The sequence below is a fragment of the Mauremys mutica genome, chromosome 14 (assembly GCF_020497125.1).
Source record: "Mauremys mutica isolate MM-2020 ecotype Southern chromosome 14, ASM2049712v1, whole genome shotgun sequence".
Taxonomy (NCBI): domain Eukaryota; kingdom Metazoa; phylum Chordata; order Testudines; family Geoemydidae; genus Mauremys; species Mauremys mutica.
This window is the reverse complement of record NC_059085.1, coordinates 15,195,819-15,217,250: the sequence shown is the minus strand read 5'-3', so window position 1 is coordinate 15,217,250 and position 21,432 is coordinate 15,195,819. Positions and strand designations below refer to the sequence as shown.

Sequence of the window (21,432 nt, the reverse complement as noted above, 5' to 3'; positions counted from 1 at the left end):
TTATTTCAGCACTCTGAGATGACTCATAGCCAAGACATGGTAAGGGGTTACCTTCCCCCTTCACTATGGGGGAAACTGGAAAGAACACACTATGATATCCTTATAATCATCGCAATTTAAATATTTAGGAAACAATATTTTCCTTTATTGGCTTTTGCTCTGCATTTGCTAAGCTGTGTGTACATTTAGTGCTAAAATGTTACAGTGCTAGTGTGGCCTACCAGAATGAACCTTGCAAGGGGAGTCATGAACTCCTGGGTTCCAACTCTGGCTCATTCTAAAACAGAAAATCCTTCAGACCATGAGCGCCTCGGCACAGGGACTGTGCAAATGTCCTAGCACATTGTTGGCACCAATGCAAATAAATAAAAATAATAATAGGGAGTTCATTGCAGGATCAGGGCCTACCTGACTACATCCTCAATCTTGCAAACACTCAGGCTCATGCTTAACTCGAGACACTTAAATATTTCTATTGACTTCAGTTGGACAGCTCACATGCACAAGGTCAAACACAGGAGTAGCTGTAGAAGTGTGGCCTTGTGCAAGGCACTCCACAGCTTGTTATCTATAAAATGGGGATAGTTAGGTAACATGCTTTGAACATGCTATGAGCAGTGATGTAACAAACCCAGTTTCCCAAAAGTCTTTTCAGGGTACCCAGATTGTCTCTGGGGATCTCCACTTTGCATCTGGTTCACCTTCCTGTAAGAGTCCAAACAATCCAGAGATGCAGGATCCTTCCTTGAATTAATACTTATAACTTCTTCTCAAAGAAAACAAGCTGACAGGGTCAATACCCTCATGGGCTTTTCCTTCGATGAGGGAGAGCAAGGAATGCAGTTTAAGTCTTTGACCTTCACTCATCACACACAAGGACCACTTGCTTTGAAGTTAGCATTTTTCTATTAAAGTTCTTCATTTGCATTCCACAAGGCTTCTTTCTTGCTGAATGGGTTATTTATTTAAGGAATACATAAAAAGTTAATATTTGCTACTACATTGCACCAGGATATAGATAAGTGAAAACAATACAAGTAACATCCCATTAGTTTTCATGACATTTAAACACCAAATACACTCTTGTACATTTAACAATCACTTTGCTCTATACTAATACACAAATGAATTGGCCTGGGGCTTCAACCTGAGCTGTCACTTAGTCTGCCAGTGTCACAGGGGACATCATGCAGTCTACCTTTAATTGCAGTGTATTTGCTGGTCTGCTAAAAATGATCCCTTTATCCACTTTTTTCTTTAAAATATTTTGCAATGCACATAAATTATACAAAACAAAATTATCCTGTTTAGACATGCTACTCTCTTGGTACATTTTATTGGCTCAAATGACACCACAAAATTGATTTTCAGGAAGTTTGGGCACAATCTACCTTACATTTTGCTCAGCTCCTGCTCTGTTTCTTTGGGTTAATCTAAATCTCTTTTTCAAGATCCCATGATGTCTTCACAGGAATGTCTTACCCCACCTGCATTAAAAACAACTATGTCACATCTCTTGATTCTCTGCCTACCTCATTCATACAAATGAAGACTAGGGAAGTAGGAGAAAGGATCCTGCTCCAGAAGTAGTTTAAGAGTGGACAAGTGTGGGAAAGGGAAATTCATGTGAGCAGCTGGAACAATTGGGTGACTACTATGAATTCATGAGGACACACACACACACTCTAAAGGAAAACCTGGAAGAATCCCTATATTATCCTACTATACTTCTCAAAACCCAGGTCACTGTTCACCTATTAGCCTTATGTCATGAATATTCAAATGACCCCATTGTTATAGGTAGAGCCACCTCAAGCAGGTATTGGGGGGAAAGCAATTGAAGTTTTGCTTACAGCATTTGTCTCCATACAAAATTGGAGAGATTACATTAACAATTTTCAGACACTAAGCTGTATTTAGTTCCCATTAGCCAACACTATCCCCACTAAGATTCCCAAGCTGCCAGACAGAAGTGTAGCCTGAATTCAGGGTCCCAAGCTGCACCTGTATTCATGAGCTAACTCAAATCTATATACACCACTTGATGTACAGAGGTGGAAGGAAAAGAGGCCCACATTTACTGCCATTGTGGGGATGTTTTGAGAGAGATGCTATTCTGTTTTGGATAAAGTCATTTTGTTGGGGCAACCTGAGTGACAGCCTGGTCACTGCTCATAACTTAAGAGGAAGAGAGGAGTTTCTGCTCCTAAAATATGCTCATAGAAATCATTAAGTAAGATGGGGAAGTTACTTGGAATTAGGATGATTCTTGCCTTAGTACTGCTGAGACATGTCACCCCAACCACATGGGTTCTCCCCCACCTCTTTTGTTATTCAAGGACTTATTACTTCTGAGTAAGTATAGAGCAAACCACAGATCAGATCAAGGGCTTTTAAAAAGGTGTATAGACGGAGATATTGGCATTGTCTAATCTAAAAGCAGGTTAGGCTGGGGGGGGGTACTTGAACAATGCAAGATAAGTATGCCCAGTGGTTTGTGATGGGATGGGATCTGAGTTACTACAGAGAATTCTTTCCTGGGTGCTGGCGGGTGAGTCTTGCCCACATGCTCAGGGTTTAGCTGATCACCATATTTGGCATCTGGAAGGAATTTTCCTCCAGGGCAGATTGGCAGGGGCCCTGGAGATTTTTCGCCTTCCTCTGCAGCATGGGGTACGGGTCACTTGCTGGAGGATTCTCTGCAACTTGAGGTCTTCAAACCACAATTTGTGACTTCAATAACTCAGACATAGGTTAGAGGTTTGTTATAGAAGTGGATGGGTAAGATTCTGGGGCCTGCTTTGTGCAGGAAGTCAGACTAGATGATCATAATGATCCCTTCTGACCTTAAAGTCTATGAGTCTATAAACTGGAAGATCGAGGAAATTCGAGGGCATGCATAGTATTACTTGGTCAGCTATTCTTGTTGCTTAGAGATACTGGAGTGGCGCCTAGGGCTCTGCTTTGTAGGAAGTGTGTTTGAAGAGTGCCTAACTGTTTTGAATGCTGTTGCAATTTTAACTAAATGCATAGGATGGTGTTTAGAGGGCCTGTTTTTGCCAATATCCATGGCAGTGCAAGTCTAGGAAGGATTAGTTTTCTTAACCACTTCTTACATCAAGACCCAGCCTTTTCTTCTCCACACCTACTTTACATACTGCTGAGCATAAACTACACAAGGCACCACCCAAGTTTAGATCCACACTGCATGATTGCTAGCAATTCCCCATCCTTACTTTTCCATCTGACTTCCTGCACCCTCTGCAGAGGCCTGATCCCCTCCCCCATACAAATGGAGCAGATACTAGATTGCAGCTGAAAGTCAAGTTTTATTCAGATTTATAACAGGCAGCATGACAAGAAACCCTGGTAGTAAGTAGTTCAGCTGCTCTCCCCCAGGGTGTGCTTGTCAAACAGGTACTCTCCCATGCCGTTCTGGGGCACTTCCAGGCGCTTCAGGTTGGTGATATGGTCTCCCAGCTGCTTGATGGCCTTCACCTGCTCCTCCAGGTACTCAGACTCCAGGAAGTCACAGAGCTGCAAGGTAAATTGACATTTAGTTTCAATCTCTCAGATCTTAGATTGTTACCCACACACATCATGATGTGTGACCAGAAAGGACTGAACACAGATATTTGAAATCTGCTACCTTTAACTGAAGAGTCCTGGGACTGGAAAGAATGGGCGTTCTTCCTTCAAGTTTTAGCCAGGAGAGATAGTGGTGGAGCAGTCATTCAAGTGAAACATTTACTTACAGTCCAAATTCCCCACACACCCCTTAAATCTATAGCTACTCCCATGCATTTTGGGCTTTAGCCTAGAGATTGTTAGCTGGGAAAAAGCTTCATGCTGGTGATGTTTTTTACTTCCTCCAGCAACATTCTATACGTATGGCTAGAAATATCCAGTAGCAGATGCCAACCACCACAGGTTAAGGTCCTGTTAACAGGCACAAGGAATACAGAAGACATCTCACAATTCTCTGAGAGCATGTGTTTTGCTGCCTCTCATTTCAATACTGCCCTTTCTGCTGGTTTTAAACTGCACTGAAGTTTACATGTTCACCCCTTAGTCTAAGTTGCTCTATTTAGTTAGCAGTGTCGCTCTTCCAGGAAGGGTCCTTTCCCATCATTCCCTTCCTCACCCTCTTGTACAGCCCTAGTTAATCCACTGGGAAACAAGTATGGCCCTATCAGAACATTTGGCAATAGTGGACCCTTAACTCATGATAGATTCTGGTCATTAGCAGTCCCCTGCCCAGTTCAGAAGTGCCTCCTTTTAAGGCTCATCTTAGCTGGGCCAAGTACAGAGAGTGCACAACTCTATAAAGCAGTGGCATGAACTAGGCCCTTCCTTAGAAGAGGTTGCTTTAACTGAGGTATGACCTGATCAGCTAATTACTCCCCAGCAACCTTTCCACCCAGACACACCTCCAACTCCCCAAACAAACACACACTTTTCTTATCTCACTCCTTTTTCAGAGATGAAGAGCTTTGAAGGTGTTAGAGTATAAAAGGGGAAACCTAGAGAGCATCCATTCTATTGCTTTCAATGGGGAAGGGGGCGCCTGAGGAAACTACAAGTGGGGAAAACCAAGAAAAATGCAGTTTTAAAATTGTCACTTAATTTGTGGATGTCTACATTTTCAAACTTTTGGAAGGTTTGACACCATGTAAAAAAAAGCCACCCTGTTTTTCCATCAGGAAGACTTGTTGGTCAGAGTTCCCAGCTGTGAGAGGCAGCTTCCTTAAAAGACGCAAGTTGACTTGGCATAAAAGTGAGAAGTAGTATACAGCAGTGGCTTCCAGACTTCCGATTCATGTACAATCTCAAAATATTGTAGTGAAGTGAATGGCTGCAACATCAAGCTCAGATGACCTCAGTGGTCTAAATACCACAGTTTGGTAACATTTGCACTACAGCTTCATTGCTTCAGAACATTTCTTCCTTTTCACAAGATTGGCCAGTAGGCCAATAACCAAGATGTTCTTTCCATGCAGTTGCCAACTTATCCCCTTTCTTCCCACTATCTTATACTCACATGGGGGTCATTCTTCTCTGTAGCCAGCTTATGCAGGTCCAGCAGAGCCTGGTTTATAGTCTTCTCCAGCTGCAGGGCACATTGCAGGGCCTCCAGGCTGTTTCCCCATTCATCCTGCTCTGGCTTCTGTTCAGCGTTGACCAAGAAACCAAGCAACATTCAGTCCAAACCAACTTCAACACTCACTGAAGGTACGTGGTGACCCACTGCCTACTCACCCTGACACTTCTCCTTCCCCATGCCTTAGTGTGCAAGGAAGTACCACCCATTTCTTTTGCTAAAAATTGTTATTTCTGTAGGAAGCATCTTTTTGGTCTACTCAGTGAGAACTAGAACTCTAAGTAACATGTTAATATACAAAAAAAAGGGTAAAGGACCAAGCAGGATACCATGACTGTAGAACTGCATGCACTTGTATTAAGTAGATGATTTATGAGAGCTGTCCATGTTATACCTTTGGGGGGAAATGATTGGTACAGAGATTATTAATTTTGTCTAAAATGAAAAGCCCAGCCTCTGATACCTCTAGTTGTTTTCTCTCTCCCCCAAATCCATAGGTCTCATTAGTTTGTGTGAAATTTTTGGAAGAAAGCCTGTTTTATATAGTTTCTCACCTTGATGTCCTGCAGGACAATGCGTCCCCCTCGCTTGTTCTGATAGGTCAGAAATTTCTCTGCATGCTCCCTCTCCTCATGGGACTGCTCCTTCAGGAACTGGGCCATATGCCTCAGGGCCACATCATCACGGTCAAAGTAGCAAGACTAGGGAGAAGGTCAAAGCCATTAGTGAAGACAATATTTTTAACATGGCTACACCAGACTCAATAGCAGGCAATTTAGAGATCTGGGTCAGTGTCTAGACTGATGCACACTCAGAGCCATGAAATTACAGTAGTGCAATACACACATATCCAAAGATTAGAGCAACTCTGGGAGAAGCCCATGTCTCACTACCACCAGCCTGTAGGAAGAGCAACTTCCCACAGCTGTTGTTAGACAGACCCCCACACTACTATATAGTATTTGGTTTGTGCAGCGATCCTTGCCATTGAATCAGTTGCCATCATATCTGGCATTCAGTTTGCAGTTCAGTCCACTGCAAAGGAGAGACTGCCTGGAGGAGATGCATATAGAACCTTCATAAACACAAACCTATTTGTTTGTGTTTTTTTCTGAATAGGGGAGAATTTCTGTAGCAGCCACCATCATCCAGAGACTAGAAGTCTCTAGAGAAAAAGAAGCACAATTCCTTTTGAAATATGGCTGCAGCTTACATCAGGATTTCATTGCCTTGAAAGAATAGGAGTAGGTCATTCAGCAAAAGACCTCTGTGCTTTCCAGACTAGGAAACCAAGTTGTCCAGAAGTCACACCTGACCAAGAAAACTCTCTAACAATGCCCTTTTGCAACCCTAGGCCACAATTACCTTCAAATAGAGAGCAGCAGGAGAAATAGAAGTACTCACCATGGACAGGTAGACATAGCTAGCATACAACTCCAAGTTCACCATGCGATTGACAGCAGCCTTACAGTCCAGGTGGAAGTTCTGGCACACCTGAGACTCCATCTTTGCCAGTCCAACAAAAGCTTCTAGATAAGAAGAAAACACAGTTCAATGCAAACTCTGTGAAATCAGAACCTCCACCCAGACAAGAGAGTGAAACTATCTCCCCCCAGCACAGCTGCTCTTAATAATGGTCAGAAAGGCTGTAGGCATGATTGGCAGTTGCTGTTGGCCAATGGAAATTCCCTTCTCCAGCAAGGGGCTAGTTAACATTGTGGGTGTGGCTATAGCAGCATTTCTACCAGGGAGAGGTTCATTTAGAGACATTTCTTCTCTTGCTCTGAGCCCAGCTAAAGGAGCTGGGGATTGTAGATATTCTCCAAGAAGACAACAGTGAGGTCACTCCCTGGTTCTTTTATGTTTGATAATTGAGGAATTGGCTGTGATGTGCAGAAAACAGCGAATAAGTCAGATTTCCCCACTAAGAGCTGCTCTGAAGAGATGAAAGTGGCATCAGGAGTCTGGGGCAATAATGCCTATCGTGCATAGGCTGACCATAGAGACAGTCCTGATATTTGGGGCTTTTTCTTATATAGGTGCCTATTACCCCCCCACACCCATCCTGATTTTTCACACTTGCTATCTGGTCACCCTAATTGTGCACGAGTCAATGTTTCCTTTGAATTCTGCCCTTGGGTGTCTGAGGCTTGGCATGATGCATGTGACTGTTATGCATCTGACAGTCCCTTCTCTGTGTAGTCATACTTCTCTTTTAGATCCCAAGCGTAGCCCAGCACTGTAGTATGGACATGTGGGAGTCACAGGGAGAGTGGTGAACATAGGACACAGAGAGGTTGCTGGGACAGGAACACCAGGTTGATGGCGGAGATATTTCACACTATTGCCTTTGCAGACACCAGAATTAGGGAAGCGATTGCGGATCGAGGTCCCACCAGGAACTGTCATGGTGTGCACGTCTGCAGGGGGTGAGATGGGCAGCTCAACAGAAGCAGCAGGTGAGGTCACATCTGTGATCTAGTATCTGAAAGAGAGACATTTTGGCTTCTGTACCTCTGTGACACACACCCCTGCTGTCATTAAAAAAAGGTGTAGGGGTCCAACACAAGGCAGCAGTGCATTCTTTTTCTGCCTTTTATTGAGGACTTATTTAAATAGATACCAATTGAAAATATTAACTAAACTCTGTCCCCCAGGCACCTCACTTCTGTCTAAAAGAGCTGGGTTCAGCTAGAATGTCCTGGCTTTTGCCCTCTGGCTGCTGCAGAATACAAATAATAGTTGATAAAGAAACACTTTCAAGCAATTGTCTCAAATTGAGGAAAAAAAGATTGGCTAGTTTGCCCCTTATTTCTCCTAGGGCCGTTGGCTTCTTCTCCACCCCACCCTCCCTCTGGTTTAGTCCCTTTTAGTGTCATTGGATTATAAGATGTGTCTCCCCCCAACCCTCCACCTCCCCTGCTACAGCTAGTGAAACCATTCAAGTGTTGTCCATGAGGTGCCAGTAAGGAGAGACATTATCCTTGGTACTAAGGGCACTTCTCTGCAGAAGTCATGATGGAGGAAAAAGGTCCTTGTTAGAAGAGCAGGGTTGTGTTCAGGTTGGGTCATTACAAGTTCTCCCTACTTTTTCCATTGGCACAATTATACAGCCTCCAGCCTGTCTTCAGACCCGACAGTTAGTGCTGCAGGTGGACAACTATTGGCTTTCACCCACTAGCGAGCAGCATGTTAGTGGCAGCTTAGCACTTCTTCATAGCTTGGGAAAGACCTTTGGGGTTTTGCTGGGTGAATGGGGCTAGCTAAAGATTAATGCTCTTGCACTACTCAATAGGACAAATCAAACAATTGGCAATGGCCTAATATTTTCTTCTTCTCCCAGAATAAAATTAAAAGTGCAAACCTAACTATCTTGGGACTGAACGTTAGCAGAGCTGCATTGAATTACAGCTGCTGCATACCTGGCTCTTTGTTGTTTGTTTACAGGTAAGACTTTCCATTGCCTGTGACCTGTAGTACCACAGTCCCCATGAGGTCCTGTAGCTGCTTCTTGTTTCCCCCACCCTTGCCACTAGAGCAGGATCAGGCCATTACAGCAAGAGAGAACTAGGCACAAAGTTGTGGGACATGGGGCACATCCAAACAAGAGCAAATAAGTGAACCAAACTCCCCATCTTTAGTAATATGAAAGTAAGTCACCCTAACTTGACTAAGCCCACTGCAGGCTCCCATAGTCACTGGGCTAATACCATGGCTCACTGCTGCCATAAGCTGACCCTCATTGAGCATTGGTTACACTAAGTCTAGAGTTATTTACCCCTACTCCTCCCACAGGGTGAGTTGCCAACATTTTCTAACACTAGCATGGATGGTAGGAAAGTTTCCTGCTTTCTTGACTCCTGGGGAGTGAAGGTTGGAACTGGGTCGATTTTCCCCATTTCCCTGAGAAAGAACAAACAGTCATGCAGTGTCCTTCGCCTGGGCTCTGTGAATACCCTCTTAGCTCCACAGGGCAGTACTACAGTTAGAAGCTACGCCTCTTCACTTGGCACACATCAGTAGGTAACCCCCATCTGAATTTCATTCAAGCCCAGCTGTGTGCTTCTAACAGAAGCTGCAGGAGGAGAAGGACAGTTGGAGTAGCTGAGGGGACATGAGGCAGAGGGAGGAGAGCTCTTTAGCAGGAAGTTCAGGCTGGAAGGAAGAGGAACTTTACCTCACCTAGATGGCCCTTCAGGGTGGGGAGTGAGTCATTGAGCAGCTCCCTTTGTACAGGATGAGGTTACTTCAGAGCCCTAGTAAAGGAGGGAGAGGATGTAGTGGGAGATGAGTGGAGTGATGCCACATAACTATCAGGAGGCCCTGTCACAGTGTGGTTTTAGACCACACCCTCCATAGTAGTACCAGCTTCAAGAAGAGAGATTTCTCCTATTCTGCTGAAAGCCATCAAGGGAGACTAACCCCAGCATAGTCTGTTACTACAGTCACCTGGGGTGGGAGAAGTCACACTTGAGGCCCAGCTCCGACTCAGGCAAAGCTGAGATTTTAACTGGGTTTCCCCCACATCCCAGCTAAGATCAGTAGCTACAGGGATAGTGACCCTTTGGGGTAGGTTGTGGTGAGAGACACCATTCTATGGCAACATAGAACATCAAACCTTGGGTAATCTCAAGAATTTGAGAGGCCAGAGTATTTTACACTCTGCTCTTGCCCTCAGAAGCAGTGATGAGTAGGACCCTACTGCCATGCCCCAACATACCAGTCATCCCATCTGCACAGTGTGAAGAATAGGAATTCTCATCTTGAGCAAATCAAAGACCCAGGATATTGGATGCATAGAACATTTTATTGTCAGTGCCTGGCCCTAGGTTGCTACACCTTGTCTATTTGGCTATGAAGACCTACAGGTCTGCATGACACTCAGCTCGTAGTTCAGCTGCTCTCCCCCAGGGTGAGCTTGTCGAACAGGTACTCTCCCATGCCATTCTGGGGCACTCCCAGGCGCTTCAGGTTGGTGACATGATCTCCCAGCCGCTTGATGGCCTTCACCTGCTCCTCCAGGTAGTCAGATTCCAGGAAGTCACACAGCTGCAGCCAAGCAAGGGAAGGAAGCAGCATATTCATTCCAGTTCAACTATATACCATTACATTTCAGTGCAGAGCTAGGGGTGGAAAAATCAACCATCTCTCCCTGGCACATGTCAGTAGAGTGTGAAACACCACTTGTCAGCTCTATGTGGAGAACTCCAATTGTTAATATTGCTTCCCACACCCTCGGAGCAAGGAAGCTCTGTAGTCAAAGGATGGGAAGCATCATTGCCAGCAATCTAAGGCATAGATCCAGTAAGACAGACTGACAATTGTAACCATAATTCCCTCTCCCAGCCTAGATCTTCCAAATATCTGACACCCCCTAGCACAGAGACAGGCAGATGCCTGGAGGCAAAAGAGTAGGGAGCTCTCTCCTGCTAGAGAAGAGCATCTCTGGGCAGATCAGAAGACTGAACACAGCATCAGCTGGTTTATGTTTTCATCTCCCTCACCCCAGAAAAGGGAGAGGAAGGGGAGTCTCTAGGCTTCCAGAGCCAGACTACCCCAGAGGAACAAGTGCTTCCAAACATCTGCTCCAGTGGCATTGTATTTGTCTGCCATTATACTCACATGGGGGTCATTCTTCTCTGTAGCCAGCTTGTGCAGGTCCAGCAGGGCCTGGTTCAGAGTCTTCTCCAGCTTCAGGGCACACTGCAGGGCCTCCAGGCTGTTCCCCCACTCATCCTGCTCTGGCTTCTGTACAAACCCAAACAAAGCCATGTGACACTTGACTCCCACTGGAGCTAGGGAATAGTGTCTACTCTGCATGGAGAGTTGGCTTCCTTCATTTAAGAAGTGAAGTGGGGGCTGGAAAAAAAAAAAATCACCTACCTTTGTCTAATAGGCAGTAGTAATAAGCATCTGAGATATGTGATGCCAGTAAACCAAGTGCCAACTCTAACCAAAGCCTAGTTGTCAGCTGAGACCTCAAACTCACTGCTGGAAATCAGGCCAGTTCATTTGGGTATTAGTATAGATCAAAGTCCTTGTTAAGAATGTAAACTTCATGAAAACTAACATTATCTGCCTTGTTATCACTTATCTGTAGGATGTTAGATGAATAGCAAACATTTATGTGGTATGCACCCCTGTAACTAAAAACCCCATCCAACAAGAAAGAATCCTTGTGGAATGCAAATGGAGCTTTCACAGGCAAGTACTAACCCTTGTGCATTTGAAGGACAGTGATCATTGTGTGGGATGACCAGTGACTCTAAATGCATGCCTCTCTCTGCCAGGCAAAGAGCCCATGGGGTGGTAATGATGCTGTCAGCTTGTTTTCCCCCACTAGCAGCTACAGATATGGACACAAGGGGAAAAACCTTCATCTCTGGGTTGTTTGGAGTCTAACAGCAGACTAACTGAATGAGAGGACTGAGATCCCCAGAATTATTCTAAGTAGCCCTGAGAGATGTTTGGAAAACTGGCTAATGGTAACATCTGTTACCATTAGGAATTCTAGACTGGGACTCACCTGTACATGTTGAGATGTTAAAGCAGATAAACCAAAAAAATAAATTAGAAAAACTTTTAGACTGGGCTACTAGTATTGTCTGGTGTGAGATCGAAGGTACAAGTCAACCCAAGTGAGTGATGGGTTTCTTGGGACTGGATGTTTTGGGATAGTTGGTGTAAGTGACCATTCACCAGTCCAGCTTGCCTAGATGGCAAGATAGGCTGGAGCATTCAAGTGGATGGTCTGTGACTCCATTATAGGCTGCTGTAGTAGTCTGGGAAGACACATTTAGTACTGGGCTGGTGAAATCTACTTCTAGAACACACCACCAGTTGGGCTGTCTGCCCTGAGGCAGCACTCAGTCATTAGCCATTCCAGACAGTGTGACAAGATGCAGCAACTATAAAGCAAGACTGAACAGCAAGCGCCCTTTGTGGTCACCTTGATTTCCTGCAAGACAATGCTTCCCCCTCGCTTGTTCTGATAGGTCAGGAACTTCTCTGCATGCTCCTTCTGCTCATGAGACTGTTCCTTCAGGAACTGGGCCACATGCCTCAGGGCCACATCATCCCGCTCAAAGTAGTAGGACTAGAGAGACAGAAGAGAACAGCAAAGGTAATGCATCAGGTGTTTACTACAGGTCAATATCAAAAGGTACTTATCAAGCCCCCATATATGGGCACAAGCCAGCTTGTCTCTTTCATCTTTTGCCTTTAGCCAGGTACAATGCAAGCATCTTTAACTGAAATAGAAGGGAAGTCTAAGCTTCTAGAGATTATTCTTTGTGCAATCTGGAGCAAGTTGCTATTACAATCAGTCTCCCCCTTCCCCAGAGAGCCACATCCCAAGACATTCCCCTTCAAGAACTTCCCCTCACTACAACTGCAACTGAGTGTCATAGCACACCACCAAAATATCTCAGTCTTCCCATTTCCTCATTAGCACACAGATTTCACCTGCAAGTTCACACACAGCATTTGTTCCATATTTTCACTCTCATTAGCTAGAAATAAACTGGGGGAAGAGGGGGGGAAGCACACAGCACCAACAGACTCACCATAGACAGATAGACATAGCTAGCATAGAGCTCTAGGTTCACCAGGTGGTTCACAGCAGCCTCACACTCAGCATGGAAGTTCTGACGCACCTGGGACTCCATCTCAGGACCTAGAAAATACAATTATAACAGCTCAGGAAAAAATTGGAACGCTCCTAAGCTCTGTCACAACAGGAACACACACCCCAAAGGCAAGCAGAACTTGCACTTGAAGACAGGTGGCATTAATACTGTTCAGAGTAGGGAATGCTTGTGATGGGCAGCTGATGCTGACCAATGGAAATTCCCTTCCTCAGCAAGGCACCAGTCAGCATTGTGGGTGGGACTGTCAGAGAATGTTCACAGCTGAGAGGCTGGCTCATCAAGATGACATCCCCTGTTGTCATTACAGCCACAATAGGAGGAGGGTGGGGGCTATGGACTCTCCTTGAACAAGTCACTTAGCTGATTGTTTTATTTGCTCACTTCCTTAGCATGTCCTAACCTCGAGTAACTAGCTGTATGGTTAGAACCATGCAGGAAACTAATAGTTTTACTGTCATGCTGTTTACTTTTAGACACTATGGGATCCGTTTTCAAAAGCACCCAAGTCCCACCTCCAAGAGTGACTGAGGCACTCAAAAGTGTGAGTTTCACTGAAAAGCACTGGGACATGAGCTCCTAAGTCACTTTCCAAAATGACACTTAAGTGCTTTTGAATATTTCATTCTGCCGAGACATGCATTAGTGACTGAGGCTCCGGTGTTTTGGCAACACAAATATCCCCCTCACAGCCATCTTGCCCAGCACCTCAGACTTTTTGCAAAAACACAGCTATTTTTGCCTGGTGCTAAAAAAGGTGCAATTCATCCTCTCTATCTCCCCAGGAGAGGGAACAGCTTCAGACTGAACTATGTAGCCCCTCCAACAGGAAACCTCTTTCTCTGCAAAAAGACAGGCCTGCTGGCCGGTGCAAACCGGTGCCCAAGTTATCACCAATGGGGCTGCCAGAGTTGCTTTGCCCCTACTGTCACGACACAGAGGACTGAAATCTCTATGGGCTCTGCTGGGAAGTGTCCCAACGCAAATTCAGCAGGGAACCTTAAGAGCAGAGGCAACAAGACTGACAGAAAATGTGGTTAATTTTTCCTTGGGAGCATTCATTTTAGCTGCTGGAGGCATGGTTTGGCAGGCGCAGGACTGTTGCCACATCCCTCATGTCAGACATAGGAGGTAGAGATGCAGCAAGAGATGCTTCTCGCTCAGTGGTTGGCTCCCCTCCACTCCTGAATGCTAAGAAACCAAGGCTGATATGGTCCTGATGCCTACACACACGTAGACAGAAAGCACTATTACTCCTTCCCCAGCAATCTAGCTTTAGAACTAGAGATGGTCCCACCTCTTGTAACTCAATTTTTCAGTTAGAAAATCCTGATTAGACAAAAGCAAGAGATAGATATCAATTTCCTTAATATTTGAATGGGACATTGTTGAAACAATTCATTCTGAAGCTTCAAAACACAGTGTTTCAGCTTTATCCTTTTCACTTCTCTAGTAAACTTTAATTTGAATGTAAACAAAAGAAAAGTGGCATAAAATAGTTTGATGAGGACAGAGTGCTTATCTTTTGACCCTCGTTTCACACAAATTGCAAGCTTTCATTTCCCTCCTCCACCCCGGTTCAGTGCCTGAGTGTATTGAACATTTTTCCAGAAGCCATATTTAGTCACTTGTTTTTATTTTCACACAGCATCACAAAAATCAGCAACCTCTGTGCTAGTGGTTATATTGCTAGGGGGAACACGCTAGTTCGAGAAAAAGACAAAGTGATGAGATTGGTTAGCACCATCTGATGTCCTAGAAGGCACTGGTGTTGAGGGTACAGAATTGAGCAGAAAGTGGCTTCACAATGGTTCTGAAATCAGCACATTAATAGATATCCCTTCATTGATCTGTGACTCCTTCTAGTTACGTCACCACATTTTCCCTTCCAAGTGGCAGCTGAGCAATAAGAATTGTAAGCCAAGGTCCATCTACTGGGGGTTCACTATCTCCAGTCACTTCTCTAAGCCAGCTCTTTGTTTATCCCCACACACACTTTTTCCCTGTGTCAGATAGCGATACTACTCGTTTGTGCACTCCTTTTACCCCAGCTTCTACACAACTGAATGTGGGACTGGATGGAAGCTCTGTCCTTCAACCCACAAAGTGACATTGTAGCACCTTCAGCCCTAGACCAGGCATAAAGGGTATCACACTATGTGTGAGTAAGTGTAGTTGGTCCATTTCCTACAATACCCAGAAAGAAATTACATTAGGGGTAATACAACTGCCGAGCCCTCCCCCAGGAGAGCACACATGGGATGTATATCTAGGCTAAGCCTTTCCAATAGCAGCCCGCCTCAACCTCTGTCATGCTCCCTGTGATTCCCATCCCCCTCCCCCAGAAAGACAGACACCTTAGAGATTTCAACAGGTTAATACATTTTATTCTCAGCACTTGGACGGCCATTGATCCAGCTTTACTATGCTGGAGGAGAGCATCCCATGTGCATTGTTCAGCTGCTCTCCCCCAGGGTGTGCTTGTCAAACAGGTACTCTTCCATGCCATTGTGGGGCACTCCCAGGCACTTCAGGTTGGTGAGGTGAGCTCTCAGATGTTTGATGGCCTTCACCTGCTTCTCCAGGTAATCACACAGCTGCAGCTAGAAAAAGGAAGAAAGATTAGAAGATGGATTTGTTCCACCTAGGATAGCACCTTTGCATTTCAGTACACATAGCTCACCACTGCAAGGTTATGGTGTCATGCTGAGTTATGGGATCTTTGTCCCTCTGTCCTCCGAGGAAAACCCTCAGACTGTTGCATGATGGCACTTGTATGTTTGAGCTAACTAGTATTGTTAGCGAACATCCCTTCTCACAACCACAGCTGAGAACAATATTCTCTAGTCTGAAGGTCATTCACCAAGGCAAGGAGATAGTAAGTAACTTGTCCACATGCCCAAAGAAGTCTGACACAGTTGCAGTAGAAGGGGCTTATTCCTAAGCATGTCACCATCTTAGTTCCTCATCTCCCATTCCAGGGCCTCCGGACACCAGAGAAGATTCTGCTGCCGCAAAGCAGCTGGAGGGAAGATGTTTAGCCAAAATAGCATAAGGCAAGACCGAACTGATTCTCAGCTATAGAAGAGAAAAGGAAAGCCCCTGGTGGACTGTAGAAAACAAGAAAACACATCCTAAGTTGTTTTACATTCTCTCCTACACAAGAAAATCCTTCACCCATCCCCAGAGGAAGGAGTTCTCTTTAGGAGAGCAATATCTCCAGACATTTCTTCTACCCTTGCTTCTGTACAAGAGAGTTTTCCTGAGACAGAGCAGAGCGCCCCCCAATTCCCACCATCCTTTTCAAAGCTGCCCTGCATTTCCCTGCCACCATACTCACATGGGGGCCATTCTTCTCTATAGCCAGCTTATACAAGTACAGCTGGGCCTGGTTCAGAATCTTCTCCAGCTTCCTGTTCACTACAGGGCCTCCAGGTTGTCCCCCCCACTCATCCCACTTTGGTGTCTAGTCACTGTTGATCAAGACACCAAACATTTAGTCTGCATCAACTCCACCACTCACTGAAGATAGTGAGCCACAGCCTGCTCCTCACCCCAAACACTCCTCCTGCCCCAGGCCCTGGTGTCCAAGGACAGAGTGCCCATTCCTTTTGCTAGAAATTGTGCTGTTTGTTGGGGAGGGGGGTTTTTGCTTCTGATTCAGCACAGGAGAACTCTTCAAGAACCCAAAATTCCACACAGGATGGAAATGCCCTTTCCTGGGCAGCTCCAATGATTGCTTTTACAAGAGAAGCTTAACCAATTCTCAGCAGAGATTCAATTTCCAGTACCAAGTGTGAAGAAGTTGCAGGAGCTACTTGGGGCCAGAACCTCAGCCACTGTAAACTAGCATAGCTCCAGAGTTATATCAGTTGTGTACATATCCCATTGACTGATCTGCAGTATCACAACCCCAATGATGTTCCTCCAGGCATGTGTATTTCCCCTCCACCTCTTTTTTATTGTAGAGTCTGCCAGTTGCTGAAGAGACATATGGCAGCTTATGAGGAGGAATTAAGATGTTCTCAGGAACAAATGGGTGATGTTTATACATATTAGCCACAATCATCAGGTGATGATTTGCCTGCCACAGTAGCTTTACTAGTATTGTAGCCCTCTACTGTCAGATAACCATGCAAGTCACTTATGGTCCCCACAATTTTCTTCTCTACTATAATAAAGAGACACTGGGTGACCTTTTCCATTATCCCTGTGCAGAAACAATCACCATCTCCTGTTTTTTCCTTCTTATGGGTTTGAATATGCTTAAGCACACCTGTGCAGGAAATACAGATTGAAGTCACCCACTACTGATTTTGTCCACCTGCCTCTACATACACCAGCCCTAGTTGCAGGAATAGAATGAGAGTTGAAGTAGTTCAGCAACTGGAGATACAGACAGGAGAGTCCCCTGTAGTTAGTTCTGAGTGGAGGACTAAGTGGTTTATCAGTGAGAAACCCTCCATTTAGAGGATAATTAAAAAGTTATGTTGAGAGAGGGGCTGACAAATTAGTTATTTGGAATAGAGGTTGTCACATGAACCGGGGAGGGGTGGGCAGGGAAGAGGAGAAGAGAGAAAGAGGCAGGAATAGAAGGAAGAAATAAAGATAGAGCCTTAGCCACAAGGTGCAGACCCCTATTGCCTTTACAAGTCTAGATTTGGGCCCTCTGAAGTGGAGTTTCAGGTAGAAGATTTGAAATGTGTTGCGAGCAGAGGAAGAGCTTCCCCCTCCCTGGTGCACAGACCATGGGAATCATTGTATGTTGCCTCTACCCAATTCCTTGTCTTAGCATCCAAAATAGCCAGTTCAGTCTACTAGATGGATACTATCTTTTCTTCCTGTTTGTTCCAGGACAGGTGATCACCAAGTGGTCCAAAATCCCATTGCATACACTGAAATCACACCACACAGATTCTAGATGAGGAAGTTTTATTGTCAGCACTTACTCAATACATCTTTTGATTTGGGAATGGAAAGGCACATATATTCAATTGGACATTGCAGCTGCCAGTGCAGACTTCAGCTGCTGTGCCCCAGGGTGAGCTTGTCAAACAGGTACTCTCCCATGCCACTCTGGGGCACTCCCAGGCGCTTCAGGTTGGTGACATGGTCTCCCAGCCGCTTGATGGCCTTCACCTGCTCCTCCAGGTAGTCAGACTCCAGGAAGTCACAAAGCTGCAGAAAGAAGAAACCAGGAAGGCTTATTCTAGCTCTTATGTGCCTAGTAAAGAGTTCTGACTACCTGACACTGAGTCTCACAGATCTTAACTCACTAACTGTACATGTTATGTGGGGGAAGACAGAAACACTTCATTCTGTCACACTGTGTGGCCAGAAAGGGAGAGAAGACAAAATGTTTGAAATAAAGTGGTTCAGAAGCTGAACAGATTAGATTGACAACTTCAAAACTAATAGTTGTAACTTTCCAGAAAAGAGTGTTCCTTTACCAACACCCTGTTTTTTTCCAAAACAGGAATTTTTTTTTAAATTTGAGTTCCCATTCTGAACTTTGCTGACTACAACCTCCATTCCTCCTGCCAACTTATACTCACATGAGGATCATTCTGCTCTGTAGCCACTTTATGCAGATCCAGCAGGGCCTGGTTCAAGGTCTTCTCCAGCTGCAGAGCATGCTGCAAGACCTCCAGGCTGTTCCCCCACTCATCCCGCTCTGGCTTCTGTGAAATAGCCACCAAGAAAGTTAGTCACAACCCATACCTGCTCTAGCTCTGTTAATGTCTAGGACCCAGTGGGGAAAATCTGTCCTACTGCTCTTCACCTCTATTCTCTAGTATTGTTATAGCCAATATGCCAGTAGTCCCTTTGCAATGTAGGTCATTATTCCCTTTGCTACTAGTAGTCTCTACCAACACCAATACTGCAATTCTGGAAGAGGCACATTTTATGTGATTTCAAGACATTTACAGCTAATTGAGTTAGCCTACCAGGACAGGTTAATACTAAGCAACAGCTCTCCAAGCTTATTCCCTCACTATGCCTCTCATGCCTATGTCTAGATAGGCAAGGAATCACATTCTAGTCCCCTGTCCATAGGGTATACCCTGCATAGTAAGCAGGTAGAGCCCATCACCTAGCTGACTTGATAGCATGTCCATCTATGGGAAGCTGTTATACATTTCTGCTTTGTGTGATCCCAAGCAGAATTTGAACCTTTTCCCTACAATACATCAGCTTTGATTCCAGTAGTCCCTCCCTAGAGCATCTTATGGATCAGATACTACACTGAAGTGACTGTGTTCCCCGTCCCCTCACCTCTATGTCCTGCAGGACAATGCATCCCCCTCGCTTGTTCAGGTATTGCAGGAACTTCTCTGCATGCTCCTTGTGCTCATGGGACTGCTCTATCAGAAACTGAGCCATATGCCTCAGGGCCACATCATCACGGTCAAAGTAGCAAGACTGGGAAGAAATACGAGATTGACACACCCAGCCAGGCATTGAGATATTAAAGATCTTTGCTAGTGCAGAACTCAGTCCATACAGGCTTTAAATGCCACATATAGGTGTAATCCAATAGTAGTACTACAGGGTTAGCAGAGTTTTAGTCCCATCTCTGAAGCAGTCTCAGGTTTCCCTAGTGCTCTTGTACAACTCCATCTCTGCAAAACCATTTACCCAGGTGAAATACAACAATCTTTGAGTAAGCATTTATAATTCTTTCTATTACAAAGGAGCCTCAGCTACCTCAAAAAAGTTTTACAGGAGTTTGTCATAACATTTAGAGTAATAGGGTCTTATTTTCTGTTTTCCACTTCAGCTAAGAACACCTCTGACTCACCATAGACATGAAGACATAGCTAGCACGCAGCTCCAAATTCACAACACAGTTGATAGCAGCCTCACACTCCCGGTGGAAGTTCTGGCGCACCTGAGACTCCATTACAGCACTTCACAGAAGAAAGGATAACAAGCACTGAGCACTCACCAAGCCCTATCCACACACTCCCAGAACAAACCACCCCGAAGAAGACATGGAAAGGGTTTTCCTCACAGCTGGTTTTAATACTGTCTGGAGCATGGTGTGGGTGTGATGGGTAGCTTCTGCCATCCAATGGAAATCCCTTCTGCCTCAAGGAACCAATCAGCAATGTATTGCCACAGCATGACTCAGCAACTGGGCATCTGCTGCTCTGAAACAAGGTAGAGTTGTTGAGCTTTGTGGATGTTTTCCTCCACTAGCATGGTCTTTTGGGGCACTGAAATAATCTCTAGGACCTGACTGTTACTGGAACCAGAACACTCCTGCATAGAAGTGAATAGGAAATTAAAATGAGAGCAGATCCTCTGGAGCCTTCTTGCATAGAAAATTAAAGATAAGGGTATTAGCCTTTGTTCTGTATTGATGGGTGTAGACAAACTCTGGCTGTAATAAATCCATTGTGATTTCCTAACATCTATCTTTAGGGTCACTCTGTTCATTATTGGAAGAGACAAAACAAGCATTTGGTCATGAAACCAGTGGATACATAATACCATTTAGGTTTTATTAATAAATAATGGCTTATGTCTGTTGCAGAGCCAGTATGGTTCTTACTAGTCCCTGAATTCACTACCAAATACCAGTAATTCATGCCTATGTGATGCATCTTGCAGCAGATGAAGTCTGTGTCCAGCGACAAAGAGAGAATGGATGGTTATGTGCCTGAGTGACAAGGCCAAGCAACAGCAGCATTTATTTATCCGTAGCTGTAGGAATGAATGTTGCCTTACAGAAAAATGAAAGACCAGCCCCATGTCTTCAGAGTTTATGTGCTAGGGCCCTCATTCTGCAGACACAATGATGTCAGTAGAACTACTTGGTTGCTTAACCTTAAACACCCTCACACATGGAAATCTGTGGCAAATCTGGGAATTAACCCAGAACTTTTGAGTTCTATTCAAACGCCAGACACACACAAACCATCCTTCCTCTGTTGCCTAAAACATAGGAGGACAGCTTACCCAAGTGCCGCAATTCCCAGCAACCAGACAAAATGAAGGGCAGGTGCTGTAGAAGAAAGAGATTCATTAAAATTTAGAATGGGCAATAAGATTAATGACATTCTGCACCACTTTTTGTTACTCAGCAGCAACAGCCAGCCTCTTGGTGCCAATGTAGTTCTCCCACTGGATAGCTAGAAGCCACTTGCCTTGTTTCTTTATCACAAGGAGGAGAGAGAAGGTAGACACTGCCTATTTGTGGAAAAATTGAGTAATTCTGTGTTCTATAAGGTCAAAGTTATTCCTTTGTCCTACCAAAGAGAACATCATTTGTTGCGTTTGCAACGTGTCTTATGGAACTACAACATGTGACGTTGTGCAGTCTATATGGTTTTATAAACATTTAATAAGTGAATATAATGTAACTGAAATGATTCATGCAAAAGGTCTCTTGTAAGGTATCATTACAAAGCTTATAATCTACTAAGTGTAATCATCCTATTTGTATAAAGGTATCACTCTTGTATGTGAAACTAGAAATATGAAATATAACTCTGAGGGCCTATTGCAATTATGCAAAGTGTGGGCCATTAATGGTGGTTTGGAATCTTGATGACTCCCATTAACTAGGACCATTGTCTGCAAATGACTGTGTTTTACCTGTAAGTCTTCCTGTATCCCTGTGTGCTGGCAAGTGGGTAATTAAGTGATCATGTCCCCTGAACTGGAATCCATCTTTAA

The 21,432-nt window shown here is 44.7% G+C and overlaps 3 protein-coding genes across 3 annotated transcripts; all 3 read right to left on the bottom strand.

Annotated features, from left to right (window-relative positions):
• Positions 1–3,366: 3,366 nt before the first annotated feature.
• LOC123349069 (ferritin heavy chain A-like) lies at positions 3,367–6,705 on the bottom strand. Its single transcript, XM_044986803.1, has 4 exons — positions 6,506–6,705; positions 5,656–5,802; positions 5,042–5,167; positions 3,367–3,537 (listed from the first exon to the last, which is right to left on the bottom strand). Exons 1-4 carry the CDS (start codon positions 6,605–6,607, stop codon positions 3,382–3,384), a joined length of 531 nt encoding a protein of 176 aa, XP_044842738.1. The 5' UTR covers positions 6,608–6,705; the 3' UTR covers positions 3,367–3,381.
• A 2,147-nt stretch (positions 6,706–8,852) lies between these two features.
• On the bottom strand, positions 8,853–12,871 carry LOC123349073 (ferritin heavy chain A-like). Its single transcript, XM_044986806.1, has 4 exons — positions 12,667–12,871; positions 12,051–12,197; positions 10,724–10,849; positions 8,853–10,150 (listed from the first exon to the last, which is right to left on the bottom strand). Exons 1-4 carry the CDS (start codon positions 12,766–12,768, stop codon positions 9,995–9,997), a joined length of 531 nt encoding a protein of 176 aa, XP_044842741.1. The 5' UTR covers positions 12,769–12,871; the 3' UTR covers positions 8,853–9,994.
• Positions 12,872–17,662: 4,791 nt separating this feature from the next.
• On the bottom strand, positions 17,663–19,733 carry LOC123349074 (ferritin heavy chain A-like). The gene is made up of 4 exons (XM_044986807.1): positions 19,550–19,733; positions 19,024–19,170; positions 18,303–18,428; positions 17,663–17,925 (listed from the first exon to the last, which is right to left on the bottom strand). Exons 1-4 carry the CDS (start codon positions 19,649–19,651, stop codon positions 17,770–17,772), a joined length of 531 nt encoding a protein of 176 aa, XP_044842742.1. The 5' UTR covers positions 19,652–19,733; the 3' UTR covers positions 17,663–17,769.
• Positions 19,734–21,432: the final 1,699 nt, after the last annotated feature.